At 42.2% G+C, this 15757-nt stretch overlaps 1 protein-coding gene across 1 annotated transcript in view; it reads left to right on the top strand.

Moving 5' to 3' along the window:
- Window positions 1–11562, top strand: part of LOC309385653 (uncharacterized protein) — a 52586-nt gene extending 41024 nt beyond the window's left edge. The window contains exons 24-33 of the mRNA XM_081940287.1: window positions 93–294; window positions 569–733; window positions 1512–1712; window positions 2211–2757; window positions 3287–3415; window positions 4454–4561; window positions 5295–5531; window positions 8031–8565; window positions 10287–10404; window positions 11069–11562. Of these exons, the coding sequence (XP_081796413.1) occupies window positions 93–294; window positions 569–733; window positions 1512–1712; window positions 2211–2757; window positions 3287–3415; window positions 4454–4561; window positions 5295–5531; window positions 8031–8565; window positions 10287–10404; window positions 11069–11107 (2281 nt within the window). The 3' untranslated portion in view covers window positions 11108–11562. The remainder of the gene's footprint in view (window positions 1–92; window positions 295–568; window positions 734–1511; window positions 1713–2210; window positions 2758–3286; window positions 3416–4453; window positions 4562–5294; window positions 5532–8030; window positions 8566–10286; window positions 10405–11068) is intronic.
- Window positions 11563–15757: the final 4195 nt, after the last annotated feature.

Here is a 15757-nt window from a genome sequence, read left to right as displayed (position 1 = left end):
TGGTGGTCAATAACCCTTCTAGAAAGCATTGTAAGCCATAGTAATTGAATTCCATTCTATAAAAATATATAATGTTATCTTCTCTTTCCTAGATTTATGTACTGGTGTGAAATAGGCTTTGAATCCACAATCAAGAAAGCAGGGATGGATGGAAGTAATAAAGAAGTGCTAATTGATGATGGAATAGGTTGGCCCACAAGCATAGCCATTGACTTCTTGAGCTGGAGAATTTTCTGGTCTGATGACAAGTTTCACTCCATTGGCTCAGCTTTTTTGGATGGTAGCGATATAAAGGTATTGCCTACTGTACATACACTTGACTAAGCTGGAAGCAGGCAAGAATTTATTTGAGTTGTTTGTTTTAAAGGAAAGGGTCAATTCTGATAATGTCATAATCTTGCTCTTCCCTAGGTAGCATTCTATGTTGTTTCAGAATTCCATATCTGACTAGAGTTGTGGAAATAAATGTGGGAATGTGTCCAACTTCCAGATCTTTTTGTTTGTCTGAAAATAAGATCTCAGTCCCTGAGCTATGATGCATCTCTTAACAACAATGTTTTTCTCTCAGATTTTTCAGCTGGATGAGATACATAGTCCCTTTTCAGTGAGTGTCTTTGAAGACTACATCTATTGGTCTGACATGCAAACAAGGATAGTACAGAAGATAGACAAAAGGACAGGCAAAAATAGAAGAGTTCTCCTAAAGAGTCATGGACAACCATATGGGCTAAAGGTATTGCACCAATAGTACACATTATGGAAAGGTTGATTACTGGAGCAAGTGCCTATTTTTATTTTACTTTGCCAAGGGGATGTCTCTAGCTTGGAATGAATAAATGTTAAGGCAAGTTTATTTGGCCTGGATCTTCAGATCTTCTAATTTATTTCAGATTTCTCCTCTATTAATAGAACTGGTTTATTTCATTTGCTCAATCTCCCTTCGTAGGGGGTAAATGAAAAAAAATGTTGGTTGATATTAAGAAGACAAAGAAGACAAAGGTAATGTCAACCAGTATGCCTATAGTGATGATAGACTTGATGGTAGGCAAAGAAGTGAAAGTATTACATTGTTTTGTTTTCTTGGACTCATGAAGATGGTGGGGAGAAAGACTATGTCAAACTTTTATAAAATCGTGAAGAATAAGGCTATTTGAATGATATTGCTTGGCCTTATTTTAAAATCTTTGTTATCAATGGTCTTTCCTTGGTGATATATGGCTCTGAAAATTGAAAGATGAGAAAGAAGATAGTAACATACCAGTTATAGATTTGGAGTTGATCTAAGAGTCCTATCAACTGGGAAAAAAAACACAGTCATAAAGTAGATTGACTGCTTTTTTTGAAACTCTCAGGCTTTTGCCATATGATGCAAGTGGACGATGGATGAAAATAGTGGAATATAGTTTATACAGTGTGCATTCCTTTAATACATTTTGAGGAGGAATATACAAAAGTGCATAGTAGAGATGCCCTAGTGTAACAATCTCATGCTCTTGAAATTTGGCTTTCAGGTGATGCATGAAGTTCTGCAGCCAGCAGCCCCTAATCCATGTGTAGAAGTTGGATGTTCGTATTTGTGCCTCTTAAGCCCCAGCAAAAAAGGAAGCTGCCATTGCCCGCTTGAATTTGTGCTATCAAGTGATGGAAAGACTTGCATTCCATTAAAGGAGTCAGCATTCATGTTACTGGTTGGTCATAGAGATATTACACAGGTATTGCTTTCAATTGGATAGTAAAGAGAATAAGTCAGCTGCAAGCCAAGTTGCCCAAATGAAATGTTCTTACAGCTGTTTAACTGGCTGGCAGAGCAAAGTGGCTTCCGTCTGAGTTTTCCTTAGTAACAAGTAAATGCTGTTGACTGCATGTTAATTTTTACAGAGTAGCCCTGAAAACACATACACACAAACACACACCTTTCTCAAAAAGAGTGACTCAGTCAAAAGTTAAGCCACTTTTTTTTTTTAACATCTTATTGAAATGCTGTTGGAAAGTGACAGTTTACCCCTTGTAGTCAAGTGTTACAGAGATCAATAGAGGCTGTTGTAGAGTATTTTCATTTAGCATCGCACAAGGTAGCAAAATCTGTATGGGCTTCAGCACTCCTAGGCTTCTACTATGATAGAATTGTCTTAGAGCAGGTTGCTGCTGAATGCAAACAGCCCCTTGTAAACTGAAAATATAATAATGTTGTTTCTAATATTGAACTCTAGGTCTACCTGAAAAAACTGCGTTCCACAGCTGGGCAGACAGCTCTTCCTGAGCACAGCACTCTCCCCTTGATTAATGTCACTCACCTGATGGCTGTAGACTACTCTGTACGCAGTGCTGCATTGTACTTCTCAGACTTAAATGATGACTTCATAAAAGTCCTGGCTATTAAAGATGCTGGAAGAGCTTCTTTGAAGAAGATTCTGCCAGTTGAGGGCACTGTGATATCGCTTGCACTTGATTGGCTAAGTGCCAACATCTATTGGATTGACACTAAATATACATCTGTCCAAGTGGCAGCATCAGAAGGCAAATATAAGGACGTGGTACTTAGTGATGGTCTTTACAACCCAACCACTGTGGTGGTGCATCCCCCAACTGCATCCATGTGCATTGTGGATTTAGGTGGTGAACATGGCATACCCGATCCCACGATAGAATGTGCTGCTATGGATGGGAGTAGGCGGAGAATACTCTGGAAGAGATCCATGATTCCTGTTGGTTTAACAATAGTGGATGCTGGCACTTGGCTCTATTGGGCTGACCAAGGTAAGCAGTCTAACGGGTTGGTCAAACTCTCTGGGTTCAGCTTATTTTCCCAGCTTATGAAAAAATTGGTCATACTCCTAGACTAGTATACTGTATGTACTTCTTTTTTAACAGTAATTTTATTAAGAGTTATAATTACGACAACAAAAACTAATATAAACAGTAAAAAACCCTAAAAATAATAAAAGGTGCAAAAAAGAAAAGGAAGAAAGAAAAAAAATAGAGAAATAGAAAATAAAAATGCAGTAAAGAAAGCAAATATAAAATACGACTTCCCACATTCCTCACAATTTAAGCAACTTATCCCCTTCTTTTAAAATGCAACAAATGATGCCTTCTTCCCATATCCCATCTCTTTTATCCATAAACAAACCCATTAAAAAAACCTCATAATTTCAGACCTGTTTCAAGAAAAGTCCATAAAGGATTACCAGAGATGACGACATATCTATTTCTATTTCATCAAATGTCTTGTGCAATTCCTTTTTCCTATTGTATTACTTTTCTGACTAGGCTCTGTTTCCTATAGCAAAAGGTTCTGTGGAAAGCATTCGTCTAGATGGCTCCGGGCACAGAGTCATTCGGAGAGGAATGCATGGCCTTATGCTCTTCACAGTAGGGGATGGAATGATGTCCTGGACAACAGCAGCTCACAATCGTAAGCCGGCTTGAACTATAGGAATTCCCAAGGAAAGGGAAAGCTCTCTGTCACAGATAGCAATAGGACTTAGACTTATATACCATTTTACAGTGCTTTACAGCCATCTCTAAGTGGTTTACAGTCTCAGTATACTGCCCCCAACAATCTGGGTCCTAGGAAGGATGGAAGGCTCAGTCAACCTTGAGCCTGGTGAGATTCGAACTCCCAAATTGCAGTCAGCAGAAGCAGCCTGCAGTACTGCACTCTAACCACTGCGCCACTGCGGCTCAATCATAATATATTAAGCAGTGTGTCACTTGGGTCATTTATCTGACTCAGAACTACGACATATCATAGAATCAAGGGAACCAGAAATCAGATTTTTATGTCAATGCCTGCACGACAAATATTTTGTAAGTTCAGATTCAAAACCTGCGTCCAGCTATATTAATATATGATTGGCAAATGTTCATGCAGTGTTCAGTGTAGTTATTAGCCTATTACAGTGTAATGTGATACAGGTAGTCCTCAGCTTACAGCAGTTAGTTTAGTGACCATTCAAAGTTACAACGACATTGAAAAAATGTGACTTACGACCATTTTTTACACTTACAATTTTTGCAGCATCCTCGTGGTCACCTGATTAAAATTCAGATGCTCCTCTCCAACTGACTTATATTTATGATGGTTGCAGTGTCCCAGGGTCACGTGATCAGCTTTTGTGACCTTCTGACAAGCAAAGTCAATGGGGAAGCCAGGAAGTTAGTAACCGGGTTACTAACTTAACAACAGCACTGATTCACTTAACAACTGTGGCAAGAAAAGTCATAAAATGGGGCAAAAATCACTTAAGAATTGTCTCACCCAGTAATAGAAATTTTGGGTTCAATTGTGGTCATAAGTTCAGAACCACCTATATTGTATTCCAGCTGGCTCAGAAATTAACAGATTCTAGTCAGATAATACTAGTGTTGGGTAGTATCCTGTAAGTCAATAGCAATACTCTGCGTAGCAGTAAAATATTTTCTCCTGCCTGATTAACTTTATTCCTAACAGATGCAATGAAGGTGTGGCATAGTCAGCTGGAAGCGGTAGAAGACTGGTGGTTTCAAACAAATCAGAAACTTGTGGATATAAAGATCTACAGCAAACTATACCAACAAGGTAAAGTTCAATATAACTTTGAGAAATCATAGGGCAGAGGTGTCAAACTCAAGGCCCAGGACTGGATCCGGCCAGCAGGGTATTTAGATCTGGCCTGCGGGGCCACCCTGGAAACAGTGATGGACTGGCCCGCAGTGCTTCTGCCAGTGAAAACGGGCTCCCGAGCGCTGTTTTCGGCTGCCACTGCCTCCTGCAACCCTCTGCCAGTGAAAACAGAGTTTGGGAGGGCCGTTTTCACTTGCAGAGCACTTGGGCCACCACAGGCACCTCCAACACAAGTGATGTCAAGCTGGCCATGCCCCCCATCCCCACCAAGGTGAAACACAACCCTGATGCAGCCCTCAATGAAATCGAGTTTGACATCCCTGTCATAGGGCTGGACTACACTGAACAATAACATTCTTTTTGGTAAAGCAAACATTTTAAGTTTTAAGCATATAGAAAGTGGGGTGTTGTTCTAAGCATCAATCCATTGTTTTTACTGAGAACCTCTCTCTCCCTTAGGCATAGGTTAAGTGAGAGACCGTTCCGGAAAAATAGTATCTAGAAAAATAGTACCTGTCCTATATTGACTTTTTTTCTAGCTGTTGAAATTGGTGAGATGGTGTCAGAAATATCTTCCCAAGTCAAAGAGCATGCCAGCCAGGTTGCCAAGTAGATGCTTCCTTACTGTACCATATTCTGCACGGGAAATAGAACTGAAGCAATTATTTTTTTATCTTGTGGTTTCTAGGTAGCAATGGCTGTTCGGAAAAGCAAGGAGGATGCAGTCAGATCTGTTTACCAAATCCGCAAGGACGAAGCTGCCGGTGCACCACCGGGTACTTTTTAGAACGTGATACTGTGTGCATCAAAGGCATAAGGTGCTCAGAGCCTTTGCAAGCCTGCTTGGATGACAGCAAATGCATTATAAAAGAACAAGTCTGTAATGGACATCTTGATTGTCCTGATGGATCTGATGAGTTGAATTGTAAGTATGAAAAGCTGTATTTAAACAATCAGAGAGATGAATGCTTGGGAAACAGCTCATTAATACCCAAAGGATAAGGTAAAGGTAAAGGTTCCCCTCGTATATATGTGCTAGTTGTTCCTCACTCTAGGGGGCGGTGCTGATCTTCATTTCAAAGCCGAAGGTGGCTGGTATGACTAAACACCGAAAGCGCACGAAACGCTGTTACCTTCCCACCAAAGGTGGTTCCTATTTTTTCTACTTGCACTTTTACATATTTTCGAACTACTAGGTTGGCAGAAGCTGGAACAAGTAACGGGAGCTCACTCTGTTATGCAGCGCTAGGAAATTGAACCGCCAAACTGCCAACCCTCGACAAATTCAGTGACTTAGCCACTGAGCCACTTCGTCCCTTGAAGGATGGATAGCTGTTGTTAAAATTGATTTTTGTTAAATGTCAAAACCAGTTTATTTAACACAAATGCTTTTTATAAACTTCTGAATGTTGGATATGCTGATTGCATTTACTGAAATAAGGTGCTTTCCTAGTACACACAAATGCTACCCTCAGCTCTCGATACATAATTTAAGCAGCTTTATGTGTATCCACATTAACATTTTTGAAATCATAGTTCACAAGACCTTTTTTCTTTTTTTTAAAAAAAGGTTTAAGTTACCTAAACCATCAGAGTGTTAATAATTTATACAATAGTTCTATAATGAAGCACCTGCCTTTTATGACGATATAATGAAACAGTATTTTAAAAGTAAAAGCAAGAGAAGGGCATTCACATTAGAAGGGTGCATTTACTACAAGATGTGGTTTTGGAAATAAATGGCTAGTTCATAAAATAGCCTGTTTTAATTCAGTGCCCATTTCAAAGTAAAAGTCACACCTCCTATGACTAGCTTGGGGAAACAACAAATGACTGCAGTTTCTATGTAGCAATGGTTACTCAGAAATTAAAAGGGGATTAGCACATCAGATTTTTAAATCTCCCATCAAATTTCCCAGTTCAAGTTGCTTTGTTTTGTTTTGGTATCAAATGGCTGAAATAGTACATTAGTCAAATCTAACATAGTGTGACATGTTTAAATTACTTAGTCGTTTTTGTTCCGCTTCCTGGAAATTGTAGCCACATAAAAAAAGGGATTAACATTTCCCAACATTCAGCATCATATTTAAAAATTCAGTTCGCTCCAATTCTTTCAGAAAGCAGTAGAGTTATGCAAATATACCATGTTTCTTTTGACCCCCCGAAATAAGCGCTTGGCCTTATTTTCGGGGAGGTCTTATTATTTTTGAGGTACAGGAGGTGGCGAGCGTGGTCACCTCATGGCTGCTTCTGTGTTGCATATATTTTCAGGGAGGGCTTATTTTTGGTGGAGGGCTTATTTTAGCGCATGCACTCAAAAGCCCGAGTGGGCTTATTATCCAGGGAGGTCTTATTTTTAGGGAAATAGGGTAATATGAATAAAGGGATCAAATCAAAATCAGATCTTCTTTTTTTTTACCATCCTGGACAATCACAAAAAATTATACATTAAAATAAAACAGAACAGAACCAAACAGAACAAAGCATAGAAATATTTTACGGTTGATGGTGAAATCCATGGATGGTCAAAGTCTGCCTAATTTTACAGATAGTTTAACAAAAATTAGCTATGTTCAGTGAAACTCAATCATATTGATCCAACAATAACAGTTTTACATAAAAATGATCAGAGTTTCCACCTATATTTAGTAGGTGAGGTGTTAAGAGCCTGTAAGTCTCTGTAGAAGGGGCAATAAAGGGAAGAAAGGAAAATAAACTTCAGTGAAAGGTGATCACATCTGAAATGCAAGCATTGCCTATTTTTTAAAGGTTATTTGTATGCTACCGTACATCTTATTTATCAGACAAGTCTGATGGCTTAGTTTTTAATTATTTAAATTTAGGTGCCTCCTGACCACCAAACTAACTTTAGGCAGCTCAGTCTAAAAATAATAAGAACACAATACAGAACAAAACAAGAAGGGATTCAGTTGCTCAATGCAAAAACTATAGACTAAAAACACATCCAACAAGGGGTTCCATCCACCTTAACCAAATGCCTTGGAGAAGAACCGGGTCTTCAGCACCTTATAGAACACCAAACGGGGTTCTAATGTAGGAGCACACAGGTTTCAGGTGGGATCTTGTTCCAGGGGGCAGGCACAATGACAAGAAGGCACATTTCCTGGGTCCCAGTAGGTGGCACTGTTTAATTGAAAGAACCCTGAGCATGCTGCCTTAGCTGGAATGTACCATCTAGCAAAAACCATGAAGGATAGGACAGTCCTTCCACTAACCTGGATCTATCCCAATGCCCTACACCTAACCTTTGAGTAGACACTATAGGTTTTTTTGGGGGTGGGGGAAATCCGGCTTGCTTGCAGCTACTCTTTCTGTTAAGAACCTCTCGCCAACTGCAAAACATTCAACCTTGACTCTGCTGTATTCAAAAATGATGTATGTAAATGATGTTCTCTACTTACAGGTCACTACATTGTCAATAAACCCCAGGCAATCACTCCATCTCGGACAACACGGCTGCAAACAAAACCATTTCACGAAAAGAAAACTCTGGCACCCATCAAAATCACCACAAAGAAACTTGTCACTAAAAAGGTGCATGTGCAACCACAGACAAAATACAAGAGAACTACTGTTACTGTCTATAAAAGTACAACTTCTACCACTACGCGAATCCTTCCTTCAAGAAGAAGAGAAAAACCTACACAACCTACAGCAGGGAAATGGCAAAAGCCCTCTCTAGTTCAGGGGATTAAACAAAGTGACTTAGGGTCGCATGCTTGTAACAGCGAGACCTGTAACATGAGAGGAGATTGTAGTGTGGAAAACCATAGAATAAAGTGCAATTGCATGCTGGGATATAGTGGTGACTACTGCGAAAAAGAGGAACCGAAGTCTATGGCTGGTTCCATTGTTTTGAGTATCATTACTGTCTTACTACTTGTAATGGGAGCTGCAGGGATCTTTATCTACTTTAGGAGACAAAGATCACGTCTAAGGTAAGTTTCGTTATCTTCTTTCTTTCTTTCTTTCTTTCTTTCTTTCTTTCTTTCTTTCTTTCTTTCTTTCTTTCTTTCTTTCTTTCTAATTAACCCACATTCAGTGGTGAAATTAGGTGAATGCAATACATTTCTCTGCTACCTGATCTATAATAACATTAGTGTCTGCTTTTCTGTATTTCCCCTTTGAAGGATTAACATTTTGGAATTAACAACAATTGGTGTTTGACATTAGAGTGAATTCTACTAACCGTAACTCTCTCACTCTATTTTTATAATTCTATACATGCTTGCTGTATTCATATTGCACTTTTTCTGCAAGGAATTTGGGATGCTGGCATTTAAAATAAATTGTACTACCTTGCTCTATTAGTCAAGTGAATCCTGCCTGATAAGATTCTTCACATGTGCTACCAATTGCATTTTTAGTCCCACTTAAGTAGATATTCATCTAGTTAGGACTGCATTTGCTGCTAGAAAGTATGAAGCTATAAACTTGGAGGTGGACACCCAGTAGGCAGAAGGCTATACAAACAACATGAAGGCTAAATAGGCATGACATTGTCTGTTCAAACGCTTAAATGCTATCTAATTCAAAACCCAGTCCTATCCAGTCAGTATACTTGCTTAATTCTATTTTCAGGTGGCTGTTGACCTATGACAACGAACTTTTAGTTTCATGTTGAATGTGAATTATGTATCTTAGGGGACTAGGAGGCAAGGTTTTTCTGTCATGGTACCTATCCTATGGAGTTCAACACAGGAGATTCAACAGGTCCCAACCTTGATAGACTTTGAAGACCTTGAAGTCCTGACTGTTCACTCGGGTCGAAGATGTTAGCTGAGTTTGTCCTAGGAATAGAATAGAATAAGCTGGAAGGTACCTTTGAGGTCTTCTAGTCCAGCCCCCTGCTCTGGTTCTCCAGCAGGAGAACCTATACCATTTTAGATAAACGACTGTCTAGACTCTTCTTTAAAACATCCAGTGTTGGAGTCCCCATGATTTCTGGAGGCACTGGTTAATTGTCCTCACTGTTAAGAAGTTTCTCCTTAATTCCAGGTTGCTTCTCTCCTTGATTAGTTTCTATCCATTGTTTCTTGTCCTGCCCTCTGGTGCTTTGGAGAATAATTTGATCCCCTCTTCTTTGTGGCAGCCCCTCAAATATTGGAATAATGCTATCATGTCACCCCTAATTCTTCTTTTCTTTAGACTACCCAAACCCAAATCCTGCAGCCATTCTTCATATGTTTTAGTTCCAGGCCTTTGATTATCTTAGTTGCTCTTCTCTGAACTTTTTCCAAAGCCTCAACGTCTTTTTTGTGGTATGGTGACCAAAATTGGATGCAGTATTCCAGGTGTGGTCTTACTAGGGTTTTATAAAGCAGTAGTAATACTTCACCTGATCTTGATTCTATGCCTCTGTTTATACAGGAGGTGTTGCCTATATTGATGTGCCTCAATTGTGTGTGTTTGCTGTTCTTGAGCTTTGGTTATTTTTGTTATTGGAGACATTATAGTTCACAGAGTATTGGCCTTTGTATAGGACTATGACGTTGTCTTGAAATAAACAACAACTATGGCCTTTATAAAGCAAGTACCAACATGGTATTGAAAGGGAAATGTAATAGGACTGATACTAATGTAAAATTACAACTCTGATAGAAAATTTCTGACATTTAAACTGTTGCTCACATTAGAATTCTGTCCCTCTTTCTCAAAGGACATCAAGTACGGGGTCCGATAAAACATTGGCCATCTACCAGAAGGATAACCAGCCAGAAGGAGACAGCTATGTTGAAGATGAAACGTGCATCAATGCCGCTTATGACCCAGGCCAGGTAACAGCTTCTAGTAAAATTTTAAAGTTGTATTTCAGTCCCAAGCACGTACACTTGGTAGCTTTCTCTATAATCTTGAATTGATTATAGCCCCTTTATATTTAAGTATAATTTAAATATAATTTAAATATCAAGGATATTTAAACTATTTACGGTTGTTTTGAGTTAAAAAGTTTTGGAATCACAACCTTTCTTTCCCTAGAGCAACCCATGGCTCTGGAGCCTCATATGGCTCTTCCATCCCTCTCCCTGTCACTGGTCGGTTTCACAATTGATAGGGCTTTCGGTTAGGACAGGTAGAGGAAAAAGGATGCCGTGCTAGGAGGAGACTCTATGGTGGGGAACCGAACTTCCGGTCAGCTCCAGAATTGAATAGTGGGCTTCCGGTTAGGACCTTTGTGGCTCTTTGAGTGTTTAAGGTTGCTGAGCCATGCCTTAAAGAAATTGATTTTGAGACTGATCAAAGGATAGTTTGTCACTTAAATTAACTGCATCTTATTTTGCAAAGCTGATAGAGTTTCTTTATAGATTGTGCTTGATTAGATCAAACGAGCATGCAAACACATACCCTGGCTGCAGGATCTCGCAAAATGGGGAAAAAATGTAAACATGCAAAAAATGTAATATAAAATGTTGAAATCTTGATTTTTTTCCTCCCCAACAGGAAATGACAATTACTGTAAAGACAAGCACAGATTTGTAAGAAAAATGAACTATGCTAACTATAAACCTCATGCTGTCTTCTCCAGCTGGAAACCAGGGATGCTTGTGGAGAATTACAGAATGGGAATTTCTCAATGTCATATTTATTATATTACCACTCAGTCTTTTAGTGTTCATTTTAAATAGCATTTTAAAAGCTATTTAAATAGTATTTTAAAAGCCAGCTAAAAGTAGCAAACATGGAGAGATTCTGCTGATAGCATGAGTTAGATTCCAGTTTTACAGTGAGGTGGAGACCAAATGAAATGTACTGCAATCACTTCTAGAGGCCAAACGGCTTATCTAGTACTCAACTAGCAGCAGTTACGCAATTGACAAGCTGTATAGTACTATGTCTAGGCTGTATATCAGCTTTGCAAATGAAGGATAATATATAATTGTATGAAAAACAGAATGCACAATAAAAACTTTGGCGCAAACAACTTCCTACAAGAATTCAGCCCTTTGAATAATATGATCTGTATCCAACACCTACTAAACTTCACTAATCCATCTGACACAGGCTTTTATGAATTCATGAATTTCGATGCAAGAAGCAATGCTTCCCTTTCATTAAAATATCAAATAGCATTTTCTTTCATTTTTGCAGGTATATTTCTTGGAAAGATTTATATTTACACTGGTCACTACTTTCCATTCTCCATTAATGACTTACTGTGGCTTAAGTGGAAAATTCTTTGAAAAATTCCATTTTCCCTCTATTGAACAGTTTGCAGCATAGATTTTTTCCCCCTGCCTGTATGTATATGGATTCTATTGATTGCCATGTTTCTAACATCTCTATTTAGAGACAAGAAGGATAAATATACTTATTATTATTTCTTAGATTTTTAGACCGCCCCCTCTCCCAAAAAGGGACTCGCCAGGATATCCCCACCTCCTCTGTGTGTGTGTGTGTGTGTTTGTATGTGTGTGTGTGTGTGTAGCTGAAACAATACTTTTTGGCTCGTCTTCCTTTCTCTTTTCTTGCTTCTTAGAGCCTTAGGTACTGAGTAGCATTATTCCATCATGGTCCTTTGTTGAGTTTTCCAGTTCTTCCACTAATGAATGTTTCATGGCTCTTCCTTGAATTAGCAACTTTTCTGGGAATTTTTGCCCAGATCAGCTCAGGATCATCATGCAGCATTTCTCTTTAAAACAACCAACACTGTTTAGATCCATTTTGGGTTGCCAGCACAGCACAGTTCTCTTTCCTAACAAGCTTTTAATGTGAGTAGATAGAACTTCATTGCAGAAGAATAGGTGATTTGGAGAATGAAGAACGGGATTTTTCTCTCCAGTTTTATTATCAGTACATAGTAGCATCAAACTACACAGTTGGTAGAAGATTATAAAGCATTGCCAAAGTAGGAGGGGGGGAAATACAATCCTGGCATCGGCATGCCCCCGGCCGCTCGTTAAGGAGAATTTCGGCTGGATCTCTCCTTCGGCAGCGTCCTTGCTGGCTCCAGAGGTTGCAGCGGCCATTTTGGAAGCGACATGTTGGTGCGCTTTCCAACGGCCGATTTAGACGTCTGGCTGCATTCTGGGCGCATTTTAAAAGTGCGCGAAAGTCGCGGCGGCCATTTTCTCTGCTAACTTTAACTGCAAGCAGCAGGGAAAGCTCTTGGATTCTCCGCACCTCTCTGCCTCTCAGCAGATCGCCGCGGAGAGCTTGGAGTGTCCTGCTTGGGTCACCGGCAGTACCGGAGCCTCTAGAGTGACCCTTCAACTGAAGGGGCGACTGTGGAGTGTCCTGGTGCCTTCTTCCAGCCTCCAGAAAAATTTGAAGATCTGCAGACGCTTTGGAGCCGGTTGGCCAGCGTCGACTGCCCTTCTCCAACAATTTGAACTGATCCACACCCGTGCAGCCATGGCAGACGAAGGTTTGGAGCAGAGGGACGAGCTGGCTGGGCCATCCGCCAAGCGCAGTAGGCCAGATCCTTCGGGCCAGGGGAGAAAGGGTGGTAAAGGGGCAGGGGGCAACCCCCCCATAACTCCTCAGGAAATAAGGGCCCCAAGCACCTAGGGGATAGGAGGCTTGAGGGCTCCAGAGAGCAGCCTGACAAGGCCCAGGCCCTTCATCTTCCTCAAACCTGTGAGGCTGAGCTTGGCCCTGTCTTAAGCAGACGTGAGAGAGAGGACTCTCTAACCAAAGGGATCAATCTCCTTCCATTAGTGGTAGGGATTCCAGATCTGGCTCTCCTGCTGCATCTCTGGGTTATCATTCCCCCAGTTCCTCTGTAAGGGATGATTTGGGGCCTTTCTCTGGCTGCCCCCACATGGAGGGGCCTTTAGCTCCTACTCACTATGCAAGGGGTTCAGGCTCTTCTAGGCCCAGGCCTGTTGAGGACAAGGGCCCAGCTATTTCGGCAGAGATGCAGGAGATAATTACTCAGACCATCTCTCAGGGCGTGGTTGAGGCCTTGCGCCACATGGAGAGTAAAAAGGGTAAGGCCTCGAGGCCTACCTCCTCTCTAGCAGCGGGCAGGAGCCGCGAGCCTGGTTCCCCAGGCACTTCTGTTACCACAGAGGTGTCCACGTGGGAAGATGAAACTGCGGATGAGTTTCAACTTTCAGAGGATGAGGATATGCCCCCCGACAAACCAGCCTTCACTGGTTTGTTCAAGCCTTCTTTGTTTAAGGCCATATTGCACAAGGCTAGGACCTCTACAGAGTTAGGGACTAAGCCTAAGGATAAGGCCTCTATTCCCATTCCTCAGGACCTTAAAGCGGGGCTATTCAGTGAGACCACTCCAGATCCGGAACTCATTCCAGTTCCTGACATGTTTATGGACGTGGTGCAGCGTCAGTGGGTGCAGCCGGGGACTCTGGCCAATCCCAGTGGCGCAGACAAGACTCTGTTCCCTCTGGAACAGAAGTTGGAGGATGTGCTAAAAATGCCTGAAGTGGATGCTCCAGTGGTTTCTCTGACCTCCTCTTCCTCCCTCCCAGCTGACCTGCTGGAGGGTTTGAAGGCGGAGGACAAGAGGTCTGAGAAGGCCTGTCTTAAGACGCACCAGGCGGCTGCCTGGGCGATCAAGGCTTCCACCTCCTCTTCTTTCTTCACGAGGGCTTCCTTGTTATGGCTACGCCAATTGAGATCCAAGCCTCCCTCCGAGGCATCTCGCTGACGTCACGATCTGGACAAAATAATTACGGCCGTAGAATATTCTGCCGATGCTTCCCTAACCGCTGCAAAATTTGCATCCAGGGCACTGGCCTCCAACGTGACCTCACGTCGCTTGCTATGGCTCCGGCACTGGCAGGCAGACATGAAGGCCAAGGGGGGGGTTCCTCTTTGGGGATGCATTGGACAAGTTTGTGATAGAGACGAAGGACAAACGTAAGGTCCTTCCGTCTACTTTCAAAAAGAATGAGAGGAAGGGTTCTGGGTCCTTCAGGAAGCAGTCCTTTCGTAATCAGGACTCCGCCCAGGCCTCCACCTCTTCCTATCCCTACCAGAGGTCCTACAACCAGTCCACTGACAGGGCACAGGACAGGGGCAGCTTCAACCCCAGGGGTAGGCAGCATAACCAGGGTTCCTTTCGAAAGCCCTTTCGAGGGGGAGCCAACAACCAACAGTTCAGACGTGGCAAGTGACCACCACAGGACTGCTCCCATTGGCAGCCGCCTGCAACTTTATGCAGAACGGTGGGAGGAGATTACCACGGATTTGTGGATCCTAAACACTGTCAGGAAGGGGCTGACTCTGGAATTTCTATCATTCCCGCCCCGAACATTCATTTGTTGCCCTGTGGCCAAAAATCCCATAAAAAGATCCCTCATGCAAGCAGAGATCGATCATCTTCTACTGATAAGGGCCATAGAGCCCGTTCCCCCAGAGCAGGAAGGGAAGGGATTTTACTCCATTCTATTCCTGGTTCCCAAGAGCTCGGGGGGGTGGAGGGCCATATTAGATCTGAAGCGCCTGAACCGGTATCTGGCCTACAAGCGCTTCAAGATGCAGTCCCTCCAGTCCATTCTCAGCTGCATTCGGCGAGACGACCTGCTCACCTCCATCGATCTCAAGGAGGCGTATCTACATGTGCCCATTCATCCGGCTCACAGGAAGTTCCTCTGACTGTTCTACAATGGCAGACACTATCAATACAGGGCGCTGCCGTTCGGACTCTCTCCGGCTCCACGAACGTTTACAAAGCTTCTTGCAGCTGTGGCAGCCCACCTGCGTAAGCTTCCCATCTGTCTGGAGTGCTACCTCGACGACATCATCATTCACTCGAGGAGCCAATCACAAGTGGCAAAGGACGTAAGTGTCACCATCCGCACCTTGCAGGACCACGGGTTCTCTGTGAACTTAGAGAAGAGCCACCTGGTCCCTGCCACTCGCATACAGCACCTGGGCACCATTATAGACTCGGCCTCGTGCCATGTTTTCCTGTCTCCAGACAGACTACGCAATCTCAGGGACAGAATCCAACAGTGTCGCAGGGCTGCAACCTTGCCAATCATCCAACTGTCCCAGTTACTGGGGATCATGATATCTTGCATCAATGTGGTTCCCTGGGCTCGCCTTCATGCCAGGGAATTGCAATGGTTCCTTCTGCCAATGCAGAGGGCGAAGGCAAGCAACTCGTCCAGGAAAGTTCGACTCCCATTGAAGGTGTCCCGTTCCCTGAGATGGTGGCAG

Source organism: Natrix helvetica, assembly GCF_964273705.1.
Source record: "Natrix helvetica genome assembly, chromosome: 2".
In the NCBI taxonomy this organism is placed as follows: domain Eukaryota; kingdom Metazoa; phylum Chordata; class Lepidosauria; order Squamata; family Natricidae; genus Natrix; species Natrix helvetica.
Note: the sequence above shows the minus strand (reverse complement) of the source record. Positions and strands in the feature narration are given on the sequence as shown.